This window comes from Columba livia, chromosome 3, assembly GCF_036013475.1.
Source record: "Columba livia isolate bColLiv1 breed racing homer chromosome 3, bColLiv1.pat.W.v2, whole genome shotgun sequence".
NCBI classification, from domain to species: domain Eukaryota; kingdom Metazoa; phylum Chordata; class Aves; order Columbiformes; family Columbidae; genus Columba; species Columba livia.
In genome coordinates, this window is record NC_088604.1 from 47,914,665 (window position 1) to 47,929,971 (window position 15,307).

Consider the following 15,307-nt stretch of genomic DNA (forward strand, 5'->3'; position numbering starts at 1 on the left):
GGCCTTCAACTGTACTCCCCCTTCCTTTTGATGAACAATACAGGTACCACTGTAAAGTTTGTATCTTTATCCTATTAAAGAAGAATAAGGAAAGGAAGCAATTATGTCCACTATCAGGAAGTATATGAGTGTAGTGTTGTTTTGTTTGTTTGTTTTATTGCATCTGTCGTGTGCAATAGGGATGACAAACCATAATTTGACACAAAATATACAGAACGGTTTATTACTAAGATGAAGGGTTATTTTAATTTTCCCAGACTACGTGCTTTTCTTTGCTTTTAATCACAAATATTTGTGGCAGTGAGAGACACAATAATGATGTTCACCTCTTCCATTTAGGTGATGTTTGTTTTACCTTCATCTCACAAAGTGACACAGTCTATGTACCCTGAAGGACAGGTGTGTTAGCTCTGCAGTTTTGATTTGGGCTTGCTCCAGGTTAGAGCATTTTCCAAACACCACTAATTACCACTGTGGAACAGTTTATATTTTGCTATACATGAAATCACTTCCTTTAACTGCAAACTTATAATTTTCACAGAGGAAAAATGGAATTCAAAATAAATATAAGCTGCACTGAAAATTAGATTTTGGATTATTATTCATTAGTTCACATTAACATCATTAGGGAGGTTACTGTTAACATGACAGTAGAAGTCTGAGCCCAGGCTCCAGTTCCGTCACTTGCTTGTGGCTTTTCAGTTGGAGTTTCGAGTTGCTCCACGGTAGAGCAGTGTGTGAGGTCAGTGGGGAGTGTCACTGAAGACCTGTATTGGGGACTGTGTCAGGCCTGGAAGAATGCAGTCTCCCAAGGTAAGTCCATTATCAGGGGCTGTATTTGACTTGTGGTATTTTTCATTGTTATTAATGCACCAGCTCAAAAGGTCAAGTGACTTGCATGAGATTCTCAGTTTTCATTTGAGGAAAATTGTGTCTCTAGCCTTGTACTTCTGGAGAAAAGATGAAAATGTACATGTACAAAGGCTTAAGAAGGAGAAGGATACTTTAAAAAATATCAAAAACCACAATAAACATGAATTTTTTATCTGATGCTGTGATCTAGAGGATGAATTAGTGATTTTTGAATGTCAGAGACAGGAGAGATTAGGACAGACAATAGCAAAAGGGGTGGAGAAATCTTCTGAGATATTGATTATTTAAAGAACTGTTGCTGTGTGTTTAAAACGTGACATGATTGTTACTTACAAACCCCCTCCAACTATGTCAAGTCAATGCAAGATGAAGAATCCATACAGTGCTGTAGGCTATGATCTTTCTGGTTGTTATCTCACTTTAGTCAGTCAGAGTTTTACTAACCAAAAACCTGGCACCTGTTGTTGCAAAGTAGATCCACAAAAGCCACATCTGCTCATCTAGCACAGAATTTCTCTTCCACAAGCACCTCAAGATGTGCTTCAGGGCTGGCACCTCACATCAATCAGTTAAATATGTTATTTTATTTAAAAAATGAAACCAGATTTTACATGAAATATGGTAGGTTTCTGCTGACTACAGTTTGTTGTGGGATGATTAACAATGGCCGGGCCTGAAATACTGTTTTGATGAGAGTTTGCTCAGAATACTGAAAAGCTGGAACAAAAACTATGGTAGTTTAACAAGCTTCCCACTTGTCTGAAGCATACATGTAACAGCAGTAAGATCTAATAAGAAGAAATAAAAGAGTTTGGGTTGAAGCACTAGGCTGAGTGTGGGAACTCTTCAGGGAAAATTTTCACACTTGCCCCGACTCCAGCTTTGTGCAAGTCCCTTGCTAGCTGGGGAAAAGTCTTTTGAACCAGGATTGTGTGTTCCACCTCTGAGTATCCTGCAAAAGGCTTCACACAGGCTTGGTGATGGAAGCACGTGGTAGAAATCACAGCATCTTGCACAGCGAAGTGGGGGAGGAGTGGCTGTGCTGCCTGCGTGTTCTGCCATAACCCAGAGGATCACACTCCACCAGCCTTTGCTGGAGGAAGGTCTTAGTCCTCACATTCAACTGGAATGAAGGTGACACAGTGGGGAATCCAAACTGCTGTTGCGCCCCCCACTGCTGGCTGTGAATTGTGTATTGGCCTTCAAGAAGTAGGACACAGAATCTCTGCCTTCTCCTATTGATTCTAACAGAGACTTGCTGCGTGATGACGGCCTGTAAGTGGTTACTTTATTCTCTCTAGTTTCATCATTGGACTGATTTATAATACTAAAGTATGCAAATCATATTTTCATTTTTGCTGTGTAAAAATAAGATAGGAGGGTTTGTTTATTGGTTTTGTTAGTTTGTTATTTAATTCCTGTACTTTTTTGTTGTTGTTGTTATATTCCACATTTAATTTGCAGTCAAAATTTGCAGTGGGTCGTTGTCTTGGAATCATGTGCCCTTGAAAAAGTGAATTCTTAGCTCATTCAGAGATCAGTATCCCCACAGAACTTCCTGGGACTAGAACAAGTATTTTCTTATTAGCATTTGACATTGCTGACTAAGTACAAAGAGAGAACTTTTCTGTTGAACCTGCTGGCTCCAAAATCCCCTTTTGATTAACTAGCCAGTAGTCAAATTTTTAAGGGAAGGGCACAGCTGTTTCAGAAGTGAAATCTACCAGTTCTTCATAAATGTCTTTCCTTTCATATCCCCTGACATAAGGCAAAACCTCCATACCTGAGAAGTTTCCAACAACTGTCTTCTAAAAATTGAGAAATTAGAAAATTTGGTTTAAGTGACCAAAACATTCTCATTTTTCACTTTGAACCCATTCTCTGTGGTTCATCCTTATTTGTTTGGTTCATCTATTGCCTGCAGACTGATAAAACTCTGTCCAGCACATGTGAGATGTTGTATAAACACACTAGCAAAAAGGTGCTCCATCCCAGAGACAACCTAATCGTGAAGATTACTAGAAACCTAAGGAAGTGGGAGGATTATTGGTCAATACACTATGTTACCATAAAACATGACAGGCTGGCTTTAGCTTGGCAGTAAATTATCTTTTGTCATATGGTTGTAGTCCTAGGGTTGCAGCTGTAGAATAAGAGACTCTTATTTGCTTCTCACGTTGATTAATATTATGTTGTTCTGCTTATATCACAGCTGGAGACTGTAGAAAGTAGTTGAGAGCCTCCTGAACACAACTTCTTGTGTCTTTCCCTTGCGTGGGCTTGTTCCAGGAGCAGTGAGTGGATAGCTGAAAGGTAGGAAAGATCTAAAAAAGTGGTGTGCTATAAGAAGACTGCTAAAAGAAATGCAGGGCGTTTTAAACCCCTCCCAGCTATCAGTGCTGTTTATTGTACCTTCAGTCTATCCTCTCAAATATGCCTACCTTTCAAAATTACCCTGGCTTTGGAACAATGGTGTCAGCACCTGCAAGACCCCATAGGGTGTGATTATCTTACTTCCTGTCTGTCGACTCTGTTTAAACATATGCCAAACTGGAAAGGTCATTTTTCTAGTGTGACTCTGGAGTATGCTTAATGATAGTCTTGTTACTGACTGACCTCCTGTACCTACAGGGATTAAACATCTTGGACAAATTTTCATTGCTTGAATCTGTGCCAAATCCTTTTAATGTGTGAAGGACTTGATCACTTTTAAACCAGTGGTGTAGAGCCAACAAGCTCAGTCGTTTGATGCCAAGGGGCCTGCTTGATTTTTGTACTAAAGAAAGAGAAATTCACAACCACCATGAGAACAGCAAAGGAAAAGGTATCTGTGCAGATCTTTATCAATAGTCTAATCTCATTGCTCGGTGCATCCTTCCCAAACCAGGCTGAGTGACATTGCAGCAGCCAGTGCTACTACAGCCGTGCTACCTTGCATGATGAAAACACATTTTCTGTGTCCAGGGCTTACCATCAGAAGCATAACCTTAGCTTTCAAAATAATGGATTTGCTTTTTAAGTATTTATATTGTGGAAATTAAAGTAAATTAGACCATGTTGCAGTGTTGGTTTTAGCAACTCGCACTTACTCTATTTCCACCATATTTAGTCTCTAAATGTAGCTGAAAAATCTTACTTCATCCAGAATGAGGCTATTTTTAAGGCTCTTTTTTATGCAACATTGGCTATTAACATTTCACGGCATCTGGCAGCGCTGGCTTTTCTGATTATATCGAACCTTGCTGAACAGGAATTTTTGTACCATTTAGCAGCAATCCTTTGCGCTGCCTGTATTCTATATCTTCTCCGCAGAAGTAGGAATGATGACAGGTGATGTCTCAAAAGATAAGGAATCTTCCACTACATACCCTCTGTCTACAGTAAGTTCTCTAGATGTTGTATGTGAGGTTGACCAGGAAAATTCATCATGGCATGTTACCTATTTTAGTTATCCATTCCACTCAATACAGCTACTAAAAATAGTTGTTCTTAGATGAGTATTTCCTTCTTGCATGTGTCAGTCTGCAGGATCTAATTTTGTAACTAATTTTACAAAACTGAAGACTCATAAGATTAACAGGCTGCATTAACCTACTAACAAGATGTGAAATGGTATCCTCTAAGAATATCTGATGATTTAAAAAATCCTTAGGACAGATGTCAATTAAAAGGAAAAAGAAAGGGGAGGGATTCCAGCCACCCTTTCATACTTATTTCCTCTGCTTCTTCACCATGTTTCCATTTTATTGTTTCTATCCTCAGATAAACTTTCTGTCACCAAACTAGTTTTGCCATTTCGTAAGTCTTTTTTCTTTTGCATATTCTAAGTTACCTTTATATGAGAGAATATTTCTACTTATTTCTAGGCATTTTCTGTATTTTTATTATTAATGACAGTGTACCTGTTACAGATACATTGATATTTAAATGAATATTTAAACCTATTCATCAGTAATATGACTGGAACCAAGTTCAGCATCAAACAATGGCTGATTAATGGTCTTAACATTTGTGATAAGAACTGGCAGATAATAGTCCAATTTTAAATAGGCAGGTAATTAGAAATTTTTTTGCACACCCTGGTCTTTCGTCTTTTGTTGATACTTTCAAGTAGAAAAAGCAGATGACTGAAATGGTTTTGCTTCATCATGACTGAAGACTGCACTGACAGCAGACCACAGAAAAGCTTGCAAAACCTGAGTTTGTGGTTTAACATTGACAAGAAATCTCCGAGGCAGTTTTCCTGTGCACCAAGACAGACAGGATGGGCTAGATTATAGTTTCCTGGGAAGTATGCATAGGAACAAGAAGAGAAGGAAGAATAATTCTTTTCACCCAATCCTTCCTTTCTGTGCTCATGGGCAGGTTGTAGAATACAAGACGTGTTGAAAAACAGCAGCTGCAAAAGTACAGAGCAACCCAACCTTTCTTTGGAGGCTGTGCTGAGCAGGCTGGCAGGGTTGCAAAAGTAGGTGGTCTTGACACAAGTGCGAAGAGCGTACATCTAGGACAGTCGCCAGGTCACACAAATATCACTCATACATTTGAGCTGCAGCTGCTGCCAGAAATTAAATTGTTTTTTGCCAACATAATTATAAAGGTAGAACTGTATTTTTGTACGTAGGGTAGTATTCACTCCCCGTGGATGTTCTTGTTCAAAAATAACAAAGAATGCCTTTTTCCTTAGTTTATTTATCATGGAATAAAAGTATCCATACAGGGAGGCTTACATTCATAAATATATTGCTAGATTTTTACTGGTTCAATTTTCAGTGTAGGCAAGTCCTAAAACTATTACTTGGTAAAAAAATGTGAGGAGGAACAGGAATAGTATTGATGCTGGGATGTCCTGGGGATGTTACCCTTGTACACAGAATGTGTTGCTGACTCAGGACGAATCTGGACCATTACACAGAACACTGTTGGCAACAGAGCACTGTGTTTAGCAATTTAAGGAAAGATATGTGAGGCAATAGAAAGTAATCCAGAGAAGCAACAAAGATGGTTAGACACATGGTTGTGTGCTTCACAAGCACTGAGCTCTCTTAAAATAACACGGAAGGAAGAAAGAAAAGCCAGAAAATTATATATCAGCAGTACTATTTCTAAAAATAATGGTTTTCAAACTTTTCCATGAGGCATTAACAGCTCTTTAAGGGATAATCTTTATTGCTTTGTAATGTACAAAGCAATAAACAGCTGCTGAGATTGATTAATAGCCAAAGCAAAGTTGAGGCATGTAATCAATCTAAAAAGCCATTTATTGTAAGTATACTACAAAGCAATAGAGATTATTGCTGTTGCACAACAAACCATAAGAGAAAAAAAAACCACATACACACACACACATGCACAGACAGAGCAAAACCAGTTGTTTTCTTTTCAAGGCTCGCAGTGCTATGCTGCCTTTTTCCTGAGCTTTCAAATGGGAATCTCTTTGACTAAGGCAGCCGACTGGCCTTACTGCAAGTGATCTACTGGAAAAACTAATGCTCTGAGAACTTCAGTGTTACCTGAGGGAGAAATAATATCTGTTTTTTTCAGTTATGTATCCAGAAATGCAAAATTCTGCATGTATTTATCTTGTCCTTGGAACTAGTACTGCTATTCATATTACCAAGAAAAACAAAGAACTGGCTCGACAATTGAAAAATGATCTTATTCATGTTAATGCAGAGCTCATTTGTAAATGAAGGCTCTTTACTTTGGCTTTTTTTATGAATGACTACTAAATCACTTCAAAGTTTTCCACAGGAATACTGAATGGGACAACTGGGTCTCAACTCCAGCTTTTTCAGTCAAATCCCTCACCCCGTTCTTTTTATACAACTTTAGTACAGCTCTAAATGTAGTGTGTCTTTTGCCTCCTCTAGTCTTCCTGGGAGGCTGTTTCAGAATCTTTCCTCTCCAGTGGTTTTACACTTGTTTAAGAATTTCCATTTTGAATTTTCCAGGTCAGATAATCCCCATTTATTCCTGAATCAACATCATCTTTTAGCATAAATTGCTCTTTATCTTCTTTAAAGAGATTACATGGAGAGATTCTCTCACCCTTCCCTTTGGCAGACCAAACAAGCAGTGCCAATGTAGTCTTATGCCATAATGGGCTTGTGCTTTCATCAGTCTCATCACCCTTCCCTGCTCCCATTGCCGTCTCAATCCCTCTCTCTTGAACGTGGATTCTGTGGATGGCACCGAGCTCCAGAGGGGATCTCAGCACTGACTGCCTCCTCAAGCCACACTCACCCACACTGTCTCCTGGAAATATTTCACCCAGGATTCCCAAGGATCAAATCTGCTTTTTTTGTCTCCCCTTAACATTCCAAGCCAGTGGTTAACTTGTACTTTAGGCACAACTTGAATATCCTTGTTTCTGAACTGGTGACCCTGCAACTTATGACAGAAATCTGTATTAGTTCACAAGGGCACAGGCTTGCAGTTTGCACTATTAAATTTCATTCCGTTTCTATTACTCTAGTTCTCAAGGTTATTCAGGTCTTCCTGTATCATATTGCCATCTCCTTCCATATTAATGATGTCTCTCACTTCTGTGTCATCAGCAAATTTCATTAACAAACTCCATCTTCCTATTTTAAGGTAATGAAAAAAAATATGACTGAAGATGTATCTTATCTTTGAGGAACTCTGTTAGTAAAATACCATTCAAAGCCAGGTATCACAATATTAGGAACCAAATTCTTCAGTTTCGCATTTGGAGGAAATAAAAATCAGCTCAGGGAAAATTAAATTTTAGATCATAGTGGATATAAACATTCCAAACTCTTGTCTTCAAAAATCTGAACTATTTCATACCTGAAATTACCTAAATTTAATAACACCTACGTAAAATATTAGAATAAGTCTTTTCATAATTCCACGTACAGACCTCTTTACAGCTATAAAAATTTAGAGTCTAAGAGTTGTACTCACAGTGTAGTGGTCACTTTGTTTGTTTCTAAGCATTTGACTCTGGTAGTTAAAATATTTGGTTTTCAGTTATTTTACCCTAGCAGTCAATTCTAGCCTTTAACCAGTCTTATCTTTAATTTCTTTTTTCTTTCCTACTATTCCAGCAAATCACGGCTTCCCTAGAGAAGATGATCCCCATGCTTGAGATCATATTCTCCATTAATTCCTGTTCTCTGTGGGGCTGAAAGTTAAAATTTCCTCATTTTCCTACTTTAGGCAGCTGTACCGTTCTTCTCACAGGAAACACTGGGCCTAGATTCACACCTTCTTACCCCTTCCCTACGTTTTATGTGGTTGTGTTTTTTGTTTGTTTGTTTGTTTGTTTGTTTTTCCAGTTGGAGAGTTCAGTGTCAGCAAAATAAATGAAAATTATTGGCGATATTTCTTTTTTTCCTTTTAGCATTTTATTTGTAAAATTATTGTCACTGCAGTACATGATCTTTTGTCAAATATTTTAAAGATTTCCATTTACACCAGCCAAACTGAAACTCATACCCATCTCAGCTGTGTCTAACGCTCCATTTGTGTCACAGATCAATCTCAGAAGAGTGAAAGAGATCTTGGTTTGTTTTTTTCCAGCAGAGTGTAGATAGTGTCTTGATTCATTTAGCAGAAAATGACCTACTGGAAGTTCAGTTGGCTGCATCAGTACAGTAGTGCAGTGAGGGGACTGCAGCTCGTATGGAAGGAGGAAGCAAAGAACGATGAATGGTTGCACGGCAGTAGAAGTGCTACATAACGCCAGTGTAACTGGACCTACAGAGAAGTCCTCTGCAGATCAACCATTTAATATGAAGAGTTCATGCAGGCAGAACTTCTGCCAGTAAAATTGCCTTGTCATAGAATCATAGAATCATTTTCGTGACAAGAGACCCTCAAGATCATAGAGTCAAACCGTTAACCTAACACTGGCACTAAACCATGTCACTAAGAACCTCATCTATGTGTCTTTTAAACACCTCCAGGGATGGTGATTCAACCATTCCCCTGGGCAGCCTGTTCCAATGCCTGACAACCCTTTCCATGATGAAATTTTTCTTAATATCCAATCTAAACCTCCCCTCGTGCAATTTGGGGCCATTTTCTCTCATTCTATCACTTGTTCCTTGGCAGAAGAGCCCAACACCCTCCTTGCTACAACCTCTTTTCAGGTAGTTGTAGAGAGCATTCAAATAAGGCCAGAAACAGATATACGAAGAGGAGATAAAGGGGATTGGGGACACATGCTGGCTGGGGTGTTGGTGAGAAGAGCAGCTGGGCTCTCCCCTCACCTCTTGCACTGCTGCCCCAGTGCCAGCAGCCACCAGGACACTCATGAGGTGCCCTGGGGCTGTATATGCTGCTGTTCTTGTTTGAACAAGAAAGTTTTACTGGCAGAAGTTCTGCTGGCATGTGCTACTGACATAGCTGTTTTGGCAGGATGTGTTCACATTTGGCTGTTTTTTAAAGATGCAGTGTGTCCTCAGAGCATCAGGCTTTTATCAGCAAAAGAAGTCTGGCGTGACGGGAGGCTAACCCAGAATACCTTGTGCCGTGTTTGGGTGATCGCCTTCTGGTAATTTTTTGCAGCATGTTGTAGAGCTGCCATTGTATACTGTCACATCATAAAATTTGTGTAAATCTTGGGTTAGGTTTTCAAAAAATCTTCTGTCTTGTGTGATAACCTGTTTTTATTTGTATGGTTTCTTCATATTGTAGATTGTTCACTGCCAGAAACCCAGACTGTACCAAACAGCAGAGCTCTCTTGTTCATTTAGGGCAGATGAAAGGATTCTTTCATATCTAAAGAGCAGCCTAAAATGTTGGGTACTGTGAACAAGTGGAACACAGAGACAATGAATGATAGCTAACTATTTGCAGTAAGTATTTGCTGGACTACAAGAACAAATTGTAGTTTCGAGTCATTCTGCGAACACTGAGAGAAAATTTCAGGGTTGGATGTCAAGTTCATGGCAGCCTCACAGCACATTCGCCCTGAGTTAAGAGCTGCTTAAAGAGGAGACAGTGGAGAAATAGGTGGTGCCAGCTTTTTGGAAAGCTGTGCCAATCTGGTTATTTTGGCATTACTTGGGGTGCTCAGTCTCTAGCGAGCTACACAAAATTAAGTATTTCCTACTGCACGGTCTTTTCATGCTGGGTAATGTACTGGAAATAATAGATGAACCTGATAAAATGGGCTTTCATAACTGGTGGAACAGTAAATAAGGTTTATGTCCACTTTGGTCCCATCTTGTTTAGAATACATAAAATGAAAGCAGTACTTCTCCATGGTGATCTCTCTAGACAGTATTTTACGTCCATGTAGTTTGGGAGAAAGCCCATGCTTGCCTCCCCATCTATCCTGTTTGCATTAATGGAGTTACAAAGCCATCTCTGGCAATGAAGGCAGCTCTGGCTGGAAAGATGTTTGTAAAAACAAGAACCCGGTAACTGGAAAGAAAAAAAAAAGAAATATCCACCAAACCATACAACTCTAATTTCTAATTTAGCGTTCTCCTGCAAAAATCATGAAGGGTCTTCTCACTGGGTGCCTTCATGTGCTGAGTGGAGTTTCATCTTGTTTCCTGAATTCAGCACAAAGCCAGTGGCACTGCTTTTTTCCATGACATTTCCAGATATTAGTGATAAGTGCATTCCTTAGATGGCTATCATGCACGTAGAATATATAGATGGATGGAAAATATGTAGCACTTAGAGACCATATGCATGCATGGAACCTGCTGGACCTCTGCATAACCATATGTGTATCATGAGTTCTGGAACAATGAGTCTGACACATTATGAACATGCAGCACCTGTGGTCTGCAGGCAGCCTGTATATATACAGCAAGTGCGATGTGTTCTGGACACGTCCAGTTTATCACATATTCACAGATATTCTGCTCAACACATGCACAGAAGGTCTGGCATGACTGTGTATGTGCTGTGCCGTACATGGCTGGGACATCTGTCTTAGATTTCTTTGACACAAATCAGGAAGTCCAAGTTCTGTAGAACAATTTATTACAAATATATATTCACTCATTGGGTTCCACTGTCACCAAAAATCATCTAAAGTAATTTGAGCTTGTTCCAACGATACTGCATGGTATTGGTTTAAAGCAAGCGTGTTCTGTAAATTATGAATGTGCTCAGTCACTGCAGTAGCTTTGTTTCTGCCATGAAAGTTTTGGTTTTAACTTTTTGGACTTTTTCTGCATACTGACATTTCACTACTCCTAATATACACTCCCCCTTTCCCTCCCACCAGCAGCTGGTAGATACGATTTGACAGGAGAATGGGTTAGGAAGACAGGCAACAAAACGCTGATTCAGAAACCCCGAGAAAATAAACACAATCATTACATTAATGCACCAGCCCTTTCACAGTGATTTCCCTTCCTAAATTAGCTACATGTGTTCAGTGAGCTCCCCAAGGGGTTCTGTATCTCAATAGTTCTGACTCTGTCCATGTCTCTGTTCCCAAAAATCTCTTCCGATTTAGGCGGTTCTTGGTATCCTTCACTGCAAGCTGATGTGAATGGTAAGAGCAATATTTCAGCTCAGCAAGCTGTCCATGAGGAGTGCACCGTCATCGTAAGGAGTGTACAACCAGCTGGTCATAAAAGGAGCACCTTGGACCACTAAACTTAAGGCTGTGTCTTGTGAGAAAACAAACTTCTTCTTTTTCACCTGGCACAGGATCTTGTCACAGCTTTTAGGCTTTATATTGGATTGTGGCCTCCATGAGCTTCAAATTTTCCTTCCACATCTATTTATTCTTAAAAAAGGCTGTTGCCTCAAGTATCCCTTCCTGCTCTGGCTGTAGAAATTTGGGTCTTAAACTGAATAGCAGCACCAAAGTCATGCTGAGTTCTGTCAGTCTAGTCAGGTCAAAAGGCAGACTGGAAGAAAAGCAGACATTTCACTAACACACCAGGGATTTCCACTCCCTGGGGGAGGCAGCAGAATTAACAAGAAATCAGTGAAAGCAGACATTGATGTAGGGACAATCGCATAGCAGGTGTGCAGCTGGTGGATGGCTCACAATGCTTAGTTGGTACAAGAAGTCCTTACGTGTCGTGTGTCAGCAGAAATGCAGCAGCCAAAGGGAAGCCAGCATAACGTCACCAGGAAAGCTCAGGTTCTTCTTGACAGCACTGAACAGGCAGCAGGGAGGGAATCAAGTGCTGGCCAGAGTGAGGGTAAGGTGCAGAGTATGCAGGATGCAGGCAGAGTGACCAAATCACACTGAACAATGCAAGCTAGAGATTGATCATGGAAATTTCCAAAATCTTAAATTTCAGCCAAATCTGACTATGATTTAAGGAATTAAAAAAACATACATCTATCACAGAATATTTAAGATTTAAAGGGACCTCTAGAGATCATCTAGTCCACCTCCCCTGCTCAAAGCACTCAACTACAGCAGGTTACCTCAGTGACCTTTTCAATCAGTTTTAGAATATCTCCAAAGATCTAGACCACACAACCTCTCTGAGCAACCTATTCTAGTGTTTGACTACCCTCACCATAGAAATTTGTTCTTATGTTTAAATGGAGTTTTCTGTATTTCAGTTTGTGCCTGCTACCTCTTGTCCATTCACTGGGCACCACTAAGAAGGCTGGCTCCGTCTTCTTTGCACCCTCCCTTCCGATATTTATATATTATTATATATTTTATATATTTATTCTTTTCCCGTGACCTATTTCCTTGCTGCAGATAATAGAGATCTTCACATACCTGTTTGATTAAAATTTATTAGACCACGTAGTAATAGGGGTTGTTTCTAACTGCTGTAAAATGAACTGTTTCACCTGCTTTTGTAAAGAGCTACAAGTGATATGAAACACAGAGCTTATTTAACAGCACATACCAGATGGTCTATGTAAAGTTGAATACAACAGGAAGATTTTTTTTTGTCCAGATTGGAGGTGGGACTGTTGTTTTGTTTTGAAAAACGAGGAAAGAAACAGGGGGAAACGGGGCTTGCATTGCTAATTGTGTTGCTGAAATTGCACTGGAGTCTGGTCTTGCAGGTCAGCAACAAGCAGCAGTGAACAGGATCGATGAACACTTGGCAGACAAAGTGTGTAACGTTGTTAACTCATTCTGAATTGCTCTGAAATATAGGCCTTGTATGCTTGGATATCCAGATAAGTTTAATTTCTAGACAAATTCAAGGTAGCTGAACTGAAAAGTGAGACTGGATACCAGCACAAAATCCCTTTCATGATTTTCAAATCTAAAAAATAAAGTAACTCGAATGAATATCACATAATTCAATACTTTGTATGTTTTTGGTCAGTTAGGCAATTAGGCTCAGGAAACACTGCTTTTACCTCAGCAATCTCTTGAACAAATACCAGCCTGACTAGACCAAGTCATTTTATATGTTTTGATGATACTTCCATCCTAAAGCAGTGTTATTGCGAACAAGAAGATTTAATTAAGTAGCTGCATTTAAAATAGGTGCTGAGAGAGTTCATTCAATAAAAAGCACATGAGAAACGGGATTTAAGCGAGAAAGTTGTATCAGTTGAGACATAGCACAGACATCACAAAAGAAATATTTGCTATAATTGCCAAAGCTCAGAGAATGAATAAAAAATTAACTCTTCAATTTGATGACCTAGAAAATAGAGGAGAAATAATGCGCATATGAAAAGGATTAAAGAAGAAGCCAAGAAAGAAGGCTTAGTGGGTTTAACTGGGTGGATTTAAAATTTGTTTAAAGAATGATGAGATGATAACAGTAAAAAGAGATTCAGACTGGCTTTACCAGGAAACAGATCTACACATTTTTTCTGTGAAACTTTGCTTGTATTATCTCAATAAAAGACAGGTTCAGAAGAAAATAACAGAGAATGAACTAACGGTGAATGATCTGAAAATAATGTGCATGCACACACACACCTTCTTTTGGCTTTTAAGGAAGACTATACAAAGAAAGGCAAGTACAATACTAACAATGTTTTCATTGCATCTGAGGTATTGAACTTGGCTGCAGAAGAAAGAGGAGTAGATGTCTAATTATTAGAGATAAAGTAGAAGGCAGCAAAGATAATGGCATGTGTTATGTAAACTGGGCAGGGTTACACATGGAGATCTTTTTACTGCTATCATGTTTGTCAGAATCAAAAGAGGACCTGGAAAAGGATGTTTTTCTAGAAGAAAGGGGCATAACAGTCTTGTAGAGCTATTCAGAAAGACAAATTAAGTTTAAAATGTCCACAGAGTTCTTGTCTAACAAACATGAGGAAGTAAAAGTTATAATGTTAGTAAGCAATTAGTAAAAGCAGCTTTAAGTCGCTAAGATATATATCTATATTTACATATAAATGTATATACAAGATGAATTTATTTGGAGAGTGCTTTCAGATATATCTGATGTTATAAAGGAAGCAAGGAAGAAGCTTGGTCAGATGGAGCTGTATTTGTTGTGTTATTCTATTACTCACAAAGACATAATAACCACCCTCCTGTAGCAGTTTTTAGATAAATTTCAAAATGCATTCAGAGATAGCGAACAAAGGCTGTCCTTGTCAGTCACGAACAACCCACTTGCCACCACAGGCCTGTCTTTGTTGTTGTTAGGTGCCTGGAGATCTTCTGATACAGGGTGGTGATGGCATTAGCCATCCTGGCAGTGGGAGGTGCACAAAGAAGCTGATCAGTGAGCACCTGGTGCCCCTGCCAACGGGGTCCCAAAACCTGGAGATGAGCTCATCTTTGGTAGGGCCTCACCCAGGAGGCAGCATGGTGGGGGGCACACCACGTGTGATCCCCTCTTGCCATTCCAACAAGGCTCTCCAGCCTGTGGGACCGACTGAGCAGAGCTCTGCTGTGCATGATGTGAAAACACCCGTATTTCGGCCTTCCCTGAGAACAGGGTTGCCCTTTGGGACCAAGAGGAAGCCGCTGAGATGACCGACCTGGCTGACTCTGGGAAGGGGTTTTGAGGCTGATCACATCACACCTCAGTCCCCTGGTTTTATTTTACTCTGAAAAGCTTTCAGTGTCTCCATGTCCCATCTGTAAATCTGACCTCAGAGAGAAGGTATCACAACAGGGCACATTCTGCATTTCCAAAACGAGCAACCTTTGCTATTCTGAATATGGACTTTTGCCACTTTCACTGTGCCCTAAACGTGCGCCAGGACAGCTCGGCGGAAGCGACCGCTCACCAGAAAACCACCAATTAACAGGCCAACGCCGCAGCAGGACCCCTCACTGCTCCTGCCCCTGGGGTGCGGGGACGCCAGCGCGGACAATCAGCATCTCCGACCGCCGCAACACCGGCCCCGCAACGCCGCGCTCTCCCTCGCCCGCCCCGGCCTGGGCCGCGCATGCGCCCGTAGGTGCCCGCGCAGGCGCCATGGCGTCTCCGGGCTCCCCCAGACCCGCAGGTGCGGCTGTGGGATTGCGTGGGGCTCCACAGTACCGGCGCCACGGCAGGGCCGCGGTCTTCCGGCGGAGGTGGGT

The 15,307-nt window shown here is 40.4% G+C and overlaps 1 protein-coding gene across 23 annotated transcripts in view; it reads left to right on the forward strand.

Annotated features, from left to right (window-relative positions):
* Positions 1 to 15,307, forward strand: part of ARMC2 (armadillo repeat containing 2) — a 100,327-nt gene that overhangs the window by 16,489 nt on the left and 68,531 nt on the right. For 5 of the 23 annotated variants that reach the window (XM_065059655.1, XM_065059638.1, XM_065059640.1 and 2 more), the window contains 2 exons: positions 3,086 to 3,186; positions 3,505 to 15,301. The exons of 1 other annotated variant lie outside the window; for it this stretch is intronic. In XM_065059655.1, coding sequence (XP_064915727.1) covers positions 15,201 to 15,301 — 101 coding nt within the window. In that variant the 5' untranslated portion in view covers positions 3,086 to 3,186; positions 3,505 to 15,200. Of the gene's footprint in view, positions 1 to 65; positions 814 to 865; positions 2,149 to 3,085; positions 3,187 to 3,504; positions 15,302 to 15,307 lie in introns of those variants that run through there. 17 more of the 23 variants (XM_065059641.1, XM_065059645.1, XM_065059649.1 and 14 more) reach the window with 17 other exon arrangements.